This window comes from Parasteatoda tepidariorum, chromosome 1 (genome assembly GCF_043381705.1).
Source record: "Parasteatoda tepidariorum isolate YZ-2023 chromosome 1, CAS_Ptep_4.0, whole genome shotgun sequence".
Taxonomy (NCBI): domain Eukaryota; kingdom Metazoa; phylum Arthropoda; class Arachnida; order Araneae; family Theridiidae; genus Parasteatoda; species Parasteatoda tepidariorum.
The window spans coordinates 752,271-763,392 of record NC_092204.1 but is presented as its reverse complement, the minus strand read 5'-3'; the positions used below and the strand labels follow the sequence as shown (position 1 = coordinate 763,392).

At 31.3% G+C, this 11,122-nt stretch overlaps 1 protein-coding gene across 1 annotated transcript in view; it reads left to right on the top strand.

The window, feature by feature from the left end:
* LOC107457189 (homeobox protein OTX2-A-like) overlaps nucleotides 1-3,180 on the top strand; it is a 47,175-nt gene extending 43,995 nt beyond the window's left edge. Inside the window, 2 exon segments of the mRNA NM_001323839.1 lie at nucleotides 1,374-1,534; nucleotides 2,556-3,180. Of these exon segments, the coding sequence (NP_001310768.1) occupies nucleotides 1,374-1,534; nucleotides 2,556-3,101 (707 nt within the window). The 3' untranslated portion in view covers nucleotides 3,102-3,180.
* Nucleotides 3,181-11,122: the final 7,942 nt, after the last annotated feature.

The window sequence follows — 11,122 nt, the reverse complement described above, 5'->3', positions numbered from 1 at the left end:
AATTGGGTATAATATGAAAAAAGCACAACTACTTCCACTTACTAGGAATAACATTTACCTTTTAGTTTAATTAATAAACTGAGTTTTAAATATGCTTACTAAATTCATAAACTTCGGTAAAACAACAATATAAATTATTTCCAAAGGAACTAGACTAATACAATTCCAACCTGGCGAGTAGCGACTTATAACAAGACACTTCGTTTGATGCTTTTACTTGTTGCTAGAAATCAGGTTCGCAGAAAATGCCGTTCAGGGGTTAAATTTAGTAGGAATAACACGATCTGTGACGTAGGCTATAGTATACCCAATTCCTACTATTAGTTCACGCTCTCTCTCTCTCTCTCTCTCTCTCTCTCTCTCTCTCTATTATTCAAATATTCATAAAATACTTTTTATTCATCCACTCAAGAGTTCAAGTGCATTTTTTAAACTTGCTGGTGATGCACTCGATGTTAATACAGTTTTTTTTTCTTCAAATATTAAGCCATTCAATAAATTTAATGAATTAATTTTAGTTTTATATGGAAGAAAGGAAATTTTAATTATTGAATAAGAAGTGACTAAAATAAAAAATTTCTCTGTTGACCTAAGAAGGAATTGACTTTAAAATTTTATACTTGTATTCTTCTTCTTCAGGAGCGCAGCAGCCTTTTGCAGGCCTTGGCTGCCTCAACAGCACGCCTTCTCCAGCTCCCTCTGTCCATGGCAACTCCCTTCCAGTTCTTAAGTTTTAGGACTTTGAGGTCGTTTTCGGTGTCGTTTGTACTTGTATTACTTGATTATTTAATAAGAGTAGAAAGTGTAGTTTAGAAGAGGCATCACACAACTCATTTCAAAAACCCAACTGAGGAATAAAAATTCTTAATTATGAGTAAGAGATTAAAGAGAGAAAAAAACAAAATAAATTATAGAAAATTTAGTTAGCAAGTCAATTTGATCTTAAAATTAAAAATCCTAATCAATGTTCAAGCTTTCTGTTCAATTTTAAGCAGCATTTTTCATAAAATACTAGCAAAATGTTTTAAGAGACAAACGTAGATGCTTATCTTTTATTTATACGAATAGAAGGCCGATTTTTTTTAATTTTAATTTGGATTTTTTATAACAATTTTTAAAGTTTTTTCATGAATAACAAAGTGTTTTAAAAATATTGTTTTAAAATCATTAAAATGCTCAGCAGTTTTAAAACTGTTTTATTAATATTGCAAATTATCAGCAGTTCACTCAGAATTTGCACAGTTTAAAAAAAAATATTTTTTTTCCTTAGATAGTTTATACATTTTTTTAAAAATTTGAATTATAAATTTATATATATATATTTATATATAAATTTCTAAAGCACTGTAGTTCATCAATACATCTTTTTGCAGCTAATCCGCAGGGAGCTCGAAAGCAGAGGAGGGAACGGACAACCTTCACGAGAGCCCAATTAGATATTCTAGAAGCCCTCTTTCAGAAAACCAGGTATCCGGACATCTTTATGAGAGAAGAAGTCGCAAACCAAATTAGATTGGCAGAATCAAGAGTTCAAGTAAGTCAATCACTCATTTTAAATAATAATCATTTAATTTAGAACAACATAATCTCGTCATCAGCTGACTCCAGTGACTTAGCTTTAATGTAGTTACCTCCTTCTAATATATGTATATATATGTGTATGTATGTGTGTACAATACCTCTGGGGGTACTGCATTGGAGATTTATCGTTCTCTGGTTCAGGTCAAAATTACGATCAGTGAATGAAGTATGAATGAGTCCTCACTGTTAAAATTTTTAAATGTTTTATATAAAATGTTAAACGTTTTAGTTATTTATAGATACATTATTAAAAAAAAGATGACATTTTTGGTAGATTTAGAAAGAACTCGCAGACCTGATTTGACCTTTTTCCATTTGCTTATTACCGTTTGTTCTTGGTGCACACGTTAGTGTTAGCATATTCTCTTAGCAGCAAGATTAAGTCTATAAATTATAATTCCGGTTTAAATTCGAAAGTTGGCATATGTTATTGAATTGGTAGGAAGTGTTTTATAACGATTCATTTTTCAAAGGTTAGGTTTACATATTTATTATTGATCAAAATCACATGCTACTTCTATTTAACGCAACTATTTCAAAATTAATGTTAAAATTATATACCCTTTATAATTTTCACATTAATAACATAATATAAGCGTCCTGTCTTTTCTTATTATATAACGACATCTTTATTAGTAGTATTTAGACTTACAATTCATTGTAAACACAAATAATAAATAAACAAATACAACGTTTGCAAGAACTACTCTTCAAAAGAATCTCAAAACATAATGAACACGTTCTGAGCCAAATGGCTTCAAAATACACCCCAGAAGCAGTAACCCGGAAGTATAGGCAGCAAAGAGCCTGCAGCGCTCTCTAGTGTCGAAAATACCATCCATAAGTAGTATTTTGCTTTTGTAAGTACGATTTGGAAATGTACTTTTCATTAAAAATCACATTGTGTGTTTTTCTGCATTTATTGCTATGAATTTAAATATTGTTTGGATGCTATATTTTGTGTCTCTTTTCAGGTGTGGTTTAAAAACAGGCGAGCCAAGTGTCGCCAGCAAGCACAAAATCAAAATGGCTCCAGTAAAAATCGCTCCACCAAAAAGCAAGTTTCGAAGAGTCCTCCAGCCCAGGTTCCGTCTTGTAGCAGTCCTTCAACGTCCCAATCACAAGCCAGTCCAGCGTCCGGAGACTCCAGTCCGTCCATTCCCATACAACCCATACCACCAAGGAATCTTCAGTACAGTCCCACAACCCATTCGGACACTTACGTGCTGCCCAACATAACCACCAGTTGCATGCAGAAATTGGAGTCCCCTACCTATCAGTACAATTGTCCGGCCGCGGCTGCAACGACCTACAATACCAATGGATACTTCCATCACCAGAACAGTCCCTACTCTTCTCTTCACTACGATTCCTCCCCCTTTTATAATCCTTCCTATCAACCCCTCACATCGTCTCACAACAGGGGGGACATGTACAACGCTTACTCGGCACTACCTCCACCACGAAATGACTATTTAGTGGACGATTCCAAGCCCCATCTCAAATTCGAGAGTTTGTGAAAACGAGACTACATTGTAAATAAGGCCTATTTTCAAAAGTTTTTCTTTCATTCCTTACTTTTTTTTCTAAACAAAAAAAGAAAAATATTATACACAGTTAGAAATTTCTCAGAAAAAAATGGTTAAATAACAATTTATTGAATGGTTATTTTACTATATTTAAACAAAACAGTCAAATAACCCTAAATAAAATGGTAATTAAACTGAGAAGAGCTGTTTATTAACTGCTTTCACCTAATACGGTTAAACAACCAGAATTTTGTCGCACCCACTAGAATCACCTACTAAGTTCTTGGTAACTGCGTGCACATCATAGCCGAAAGGGCTTATCTGTCAATATTATGACCGGCAGATCTGGAGTTCGAGTCCTAGTGTTGACACCACACCATTTCCTCCATTCCCTTCAACACATGAAGAATTTCTAGTGTCCGACAATCTCCAATGCCCATTACCTGACGAAAAGCCGAGCTCCTATGTCTAGTTAAATATTTTTTTTTCCTTCAGTTTTGGAATAAGGCTAGTAATAAATGCTTAAAAAAACCGTACAGTTTTATATTCATGGTTTTATAACCATACTTTTTGTAAATGGTTTCAAAACAGTAAAGGAAAAAAATGTTCTTTACCGTAAACTTTACGGTTAATCGGACAGACAGACAGCTGCCAGTTATTTACCATCTTTTTAGAATGAAATTTTTAACAGTGTATATTAAAATGAATATCCTTTCGAATTTTCTTTTCCTACCAGAAGAAAAACATGGTTTCTTCAAAAACAACATTTGTGTATATGACAGTTGAAAGACTTCTATTTAACGAAGACGCTCGTGAACGGGTGAAAGACATTTGTAATTTATTGAGATAAATTTTATTAGTTTAAGAAAACATTTTTATTTTTTTTGAGAAATAAAAACAATTTTATTTGTGTTTCTTTTTTCTTCTTTTGCATCTATTAACCAAAACTCATACACCAACAAAAGTTGTTTTGACGTCATCTGTTTAGTGACTTCAAAGGCAACACGTGACTCCTTTTAAAATCATTCGTTATTCTACAATGTTGTGAGAGATGAAGAGAAATTTGCAGACCGGGCGACCGGGTCGATTATCTCTGGACCGATTTTAATGAAATTTTATCTGTACATGCATTGAAACACTACAAAACACATAACCATTCAACAATTGTAATACACACGCATGCGCAACACTCTTTGGAGTTGGAAGGTATGAAATTGCAGCAGGATCATTCAGGACAATTGCCACAGGAAATGATGAACTGCCTTATTTCAAGTATGAAATCGCGCTGCAAGGTCTGTATATCTGTAAGAATGGACCATTGCCCATATTAACCCTTTTTTTTTTTTGTTTATTCCATATATATGGCAATTCCATATATATATATATATATACGCGAAGATTGTTGGAAGTTAGAGGTGATACACGCTAAATAGCGAGCAGATTTATAGAATGGGGTATCAATGTTCGTGACAATAGGTCTAAAAGCAAGTTGAGGCTTGTCAGCTTTAGAAAAAGCATAGAAACGGGCATAGTTTGAGATAGAAAGAATGACATTGCGTTTATTGCAATCCAGCAGCGGTAAGATCAGATTTGAAAATTTTATTTTATTACCGTCGTTGAACAGCCATCCCAATTTTATGGGTTTACGACTACTAATGTTCAACTCCGAAGCTTTGCAATTTTCAACCCAATCTGGAAGACAAGGGAACTCCAGGATCGAGTATTGGGAGAAATTTGCCTTCCTGGAGGACTTATTGATGGAACTAACCCGCATTTGCGCTACATGGAAAGGAAGACTACGAGAACCTCCAGTGGTTATCCAGACAACAAGGGAGCTCTAACCCATGATCCGTCTACNATTTTAAATTTTTAGTGGATTAAGATTTTCTACATATAAGATCATGTCACCTGCAAGTTTTACTTCTTTTATTTATTTATTTATTTATTTATTTATTTTTTTTTAGAAAGCTTACCGAGTTTTAGAAAAAAGTAACGATTTCATTCGATATTTCCGTTACAAATACTTGTACTTTTTCCCTAAAAAAGTAACGAAAGTACAAGTAAAAGTACTAAATTTAAAAAGTAACGAAGTACAAGTAAAAGTACGTAATTTTACTTGTTCCGGCGGTACAAGTAACGAAAGTAAAAGTACTGCCATATATGATGTACACACATCAAATGTCATTAAAATCTGTCCAGCAGTTCGAGAGATAATCGGTCTGCAAATTTCTCTTCGTTTTTTACACCATTGTACATTAAAAACCTGTCTTTTCCCACCGATAAGCAAATAACGAGACTTATTTCGTGTAAGCAAAAATAAGAAGCAGGGTTTACTCACGTATTCCTTAAAATGGAGGTAAGTTTCAAAGTTTTTGTGATCCAAGTACTCTCGAAACAGTACACAAAATAATAAAAAGTATAAATATCACCTTTTATTTTTAAGAAGAAAAAAAACTATGTTTCAGAAGTGTTAGTTATCTCATATTCTAGTCTTTAATCATTAGTTTTACTCGAATTTATTTTCATTTGTTACCCAAGTCAAAACTCTCGATGGTTCCATCAAAACATTTTGATGATTTATGTTGGTTTCAGTACGATTCACTATGGTCCAGCATCATTGGAGGGTCGCCATCATTCAACATTTCCCATTATACGTTCATGGTTTACGATATGACAAGAAACTTCCATCATTTCATGCATGATGGAAAATGCTACTTTAATACTACGAGGATTAAAAATCAAGAGAAGTTTGATTCTCATGGACCAACAATCCATGATGGTTCCAATTACACAATTCTATGATGGTTTAATGGAAATTTTTGTTGGTTCTCTGGAATAATACCAATAAAACAATTTTTTTTTTATGTCGGACCATCATAAATCAGTCCGAATCCGTACATTGGGTGATGGTTACTATCAAAAGATATAATGGGTTCATGATGGAATTATTGATGGTTACCATCAAGATTGTGGTGGTCCATCAATGGAAAACTATCAAAATTTTTGACTTGGGTATGCATTCTTCCCTATTTTTCTCCAGTTTATAATTTTTGTTATGGTGAGAATTAATTCTTGTTTTTTTTTTATTATTTTTTCCGATACTAAGCTTTATTTGTTACAATAAAAATCTCAAATTTTCTAGGAGCCTGCATGTCATGAAATTTAAAATAGCAATACCATCTCTTGAAATGATGAGAGCGAATTTTAATTTGAATCTTATAATGAGTCTGCTATAATGATTTTTACAATATAACAGTCGTTGAGAAGCCGACCCTATTTTGGGTTTACGACTACTAATGTTCAACTCCGTAGCCTTGTCATTCTGAATCCAATCCAGAAGACAAGGAAACTCCTGGATCAGTACCTCCAGAGGAATTGATTTGTTATGGGAACATGGAGGACATTGAGACTTGACAGATTTGACGTTGATATTTTACACAAATATAGCCAAATAAGGGATTACACTGAAGACATGGCTATACTTACACTTTATTTATTTTGTGATATTTTATTTTCTGAAATTTATTCTCGACTCACAACCAGCTAAAATTTATAAATTGCTCTCTTATCAATGGTAAAATTACGAACAAATTGAAACCGAAATCACATTAATAAAACTTCTTAGAAGCCCGTTCACACATTGCGTCGTAAACATAACACTAACACTAGAAAGACTGAAATACCTATATTGCCCAAAAACAGTCAAAATGACTGCACTGTAAAAGAATAGCTGATGTATAAAGAAATTTGTTTAAAATTAATTTTTGATGTTATTTTCAGTTATGTAACAAGTGATTAATAAATATCAACAATAAAAATAATTATTAAGTCACAAAATTTTAAGAAATTGTGTCATTATATACATCATTGTTTTTCGAATTGAAATTAAAAAGCAGTAAAAATGACTTCCTTGGGCCATCTAGTATGAAGTTCTCTAAATTTCTTCCGGTTTTAGAAACCTTGTCATTGTTTACAACCAGTCAAACATCCATAGAATCTTTTTGTTTTCTTTTTTAAAAAAAGGAACGTATTAAAAAATTTATTGTATGAATATTAGTAAATAAAATAAACAGAAAATAATATCTACTTATCATAGAGAAGTATAGAAAAAGGCTGCACTTTAAACTTGAAAACATATGTCAGTTTGAAATAACTATTTCTAGTGATGCTGCCATCTAGTGAGATGTATGTGACATAAAAGTTTCTCATATTTCCTTCAAAGAGTGTCGTATATAAAATTTACTTCTTACATGGCTCGCTTGTGGTTAAAATATTTTTACATTTTTAAATTAAGAGAAACTGAAAAAATTATTAAGCTATTTATTTATTTTTTCAAATTAGATATATTAAAATAAATCCTTTATGATGAAGAGAAAAGAAGTTACTCTCTGTTATCAAATCTTCAAACCCAAAGATTTAACTACTTAAAAACTTTGCCGCAAGATTTGAAACTATACTTACTTTTTATTATATAAATAGTTATTATAAATAAATAACTGATAAATGTTAATAATTGAAGTTTCCTTTGATGTCCAAGTAGGCTGCGATATTTTTTATTCTAATCGTCTTCAACTTTCTCTTTGCTCCTTTCTTTTTTCTTTGTTCCTCGCTTAACATATAAATAAAAACATATTAGCACACAGAATTATAAAATATAAGATATCCGAAATCTCCGACTACTACAATCAAACCTCGTTAACTCGAACCTCGATTTCACGAATTTTTCGATATCTCGAAAAATTCCCTTCAAATTTCCTATACAGTCAATGTTAAAAAAAACTTGATTTCACGAATTTTTTTTTTCTAATCCCTCGATAACTCGAATTTTTTTACCATAAATAGAGCAGATTTTTTTCTTCTTCCGAAAATTAAAATATATTCCAAAAAAATGAAAAATTTTAAGAATAGAGAACCAATTCCCATAATGATAAACTTTTTTTTTAAAAATAGACATAAGGACGTCAGTGGCATGGAATGATGTGCCTTTCTCTACGATAATGAATGGCTTCAAGAAGGCTGGATTCATTAAAGATCATGAAAGTAGTCAAACAATCAATTAATTCGTTAATTCTGCTGAAAACTACACCGAAAATGATTGGGACAGATTGACCGGACTCATGAAGCTTGATGACATGGAATTTCATGACTTTGTAAACGTAGATGATGCAGTAACGGTGTGTGGTCAGTGGGATGACAATGATATCATCGCTCAAACGAAAGCTTCTTGTGAACTATCAGAAGAAGAGGATGAGGAAATCGAAATGTTACTAACAAACAAGCACTTTCTGCAAGGATATTTATTGAGAGGCAGCCGAATAAGTTGGAGGAGACATTTAAAAAGCTATAGTTCACTTAGAAAGTGTTATAGGCAAACTTTCTTACACATCTCTAAAGCAAACAACAATTGAATCTTTTTTTAAATGAAAGTGTAAAATGTGTTTTTAGAATAAATATGGAATAGTAAATAAGGTATATAAAGAGCATTTTTCTTAATTTTACCATCGATAACTCGAATTTTCGGTATCACGATTTTTTTTTACTCTCCCTTCAAGTTCGAGATATCGAGGTTGGAGTCGAGATATCGAATTGGTGCTGCCATCTAGTTGTAATTATATATAAAATAAATTTGGCGAAAGTATTCCATAAAAAAACTGACTTTTAATGCGACTAGCATGTTAAATTTTTCAAATTTTTTTAAAAGATTCTGGGTACAGATTTTTTCTAATTAAGTTTGCTTTCTTCTAATTTAAAATTGTATACTAATTCTTTATAGATAACCAATCTCAAATTACTGTTAAAATTTAAACAGAATAATTTACTAATTTAAATCATCGTAATCCTTGTTACGATATTTTTCCTGAAGTATTATTTGTATAGAGTAAGGAAAAGACTTTATTTTTATTTTACTAGCATATTGTTTTTAGATAAAATAATAATATATTCTAAAATATTTTAGACTTCACATACTAACTTGGTTTTGTTAAACATATCAATGCTAAACAAATTAGCGATGTAAAAATAAAGATTTACTTCATATATATGTATGTGTTTTAAAGTAAAAATTATTTTTATTTTGTTATAAAATTATATAAAACAAAATTTGCTCGTGAAATTAAAATAATTTGAAATATAAAGAACTGAATACAATTTTAGTAATTCCATTTTTAACTTAAAAATTAGTTAATATCAGATAAACAGCTAAAATTCTTAGTCATTATGATTTTAGAAATTAATATATTTCTTCAATTAATTAGTACATATTTTTGTCGAAATTTAAAATTTTTAAAATTAAAAATGTTTAGTAAAACTTAACTTCTAAATTTTTTATAACGAAAAGAAAACTAAAATAGAATTTTTTTTTCATTTTATTAAATTAAAAATAAGACGCTACAGTTGTTTATATGAAGTATATTTATATTTAATGTATATGGATATTAAATTATAAACGTATCAAAATGTTACATTTAAAAAATTTTTTAAATTTTTTTAATCAAAATTTAAATTTAAATTATATATAATAATATATAATTTACTAAATTTCAAATGTAAAAAGCTATATAAATGTAAAAATAAGTGGTTAGTAGTTTATTAGTAAGTTTATAATGTTTTTAAAAATAAAGTGCGAAATAAATGCTCCGCTGGGGTTCGAACCCCTGACCGCTAGGTTAGTAAACTCGAATAATTACCTTTTAATTTCTTTCATTGACTCAAAAAACTAATTCTTAATAGTGTATTTTTAGAAAAGGCTTTCCAAATTGCAAAATAAGGTTTATTTTAACTCTGCAAAAACCTTTTCATGTAAACCTGAAAAGGTTTTTCATGCGGTTTACGTGTAAACCTTCTAACCTTAAAACGTGATCTGTTACAATCTACTCTATTCTTCTCACAATACCCTAATCCAAAACCTTGGAAATCAACCTAAAAACTTTAAATCGAGATTGACTTAGGGTTTTCAAGAGCGTAAAAATCCTTTAATAAAGCTAGTCTCAAGAATAATTTAGTTAACTAAAAGGTTTCTTTTTCGCAAAGTCTTGTTATGCTCAGCTAAAATCCACCTTGTCATAAACTTTTAATGAACAATGCAACTTTTGATTTCATCGCTTGTGCGACGTTAGCTAAAACGTCATTATGGACTTACTTTTAAAAATAATATGACAATATTTTTTAAAAAAACCTTGAAAAATAATTTTTCATGCTTTAATGATGAAAGGTTTTAAACTGCAATATTTTTGCTTTATTGAAAAAAGGTTTTTCGTGCAAACATTTTTGTGACAATAAAAATTAAAATCCGACACAAGATTGCCGTAAGGTTGCATGCCTTCTGGGTATAGGGAAAGAGTGTTACCGACAATATCAGCCTTCATTTATCAAAAAGTACCCCAAGATTGAATCGAGTTAAAATGTGAATACAAGTGAACTTATGTTTAATAATCGTAGCGATAGTTACGCTATAATACTCCCTGACCAGAATTTTATTAGGGATAGGATTCGATGAACGGATATAATTAGTTTCCGTATTTGCGAAAGACTGCGAGAACTGTATTAAGTTCACCGAGTTTTTGAGCGTTTGTCGTAAGAGCTGTATTGAGGTCATGGTTGTGTGTGTCCTGTGTTGCTAGTAGCAGTCGAGTGCATGAAGGATCCTGTTGTGTGTAAATGAAAGATTGAAGCAGCAACGCAAGGAAGACGTCGATGCAGTCCCAATTACGAACTGTTCAATGTGGATCATCCATCGAAGGTAGGCGTGATCATATCACGTCCGCAGGTCACCAATGTAAGAGTGTTAAAGACAATGCCAACCTCCATCTATCTAAACCCAGATAGCGAAATAGGGTTTATTTTAACTCAGCAAAAACCTTTCAATGTAAACCTAAAAAGGTGTGTTATGCGGTTTACGTGTAGACCTTCTAACCTTAAGACGAGAACTGTGACAATCTGCTCTATTCTACTCACATTACCCTAATACAAAACCTTGGAAAACAACCTTCTATGTAAAAACCTTAAATCGAGGT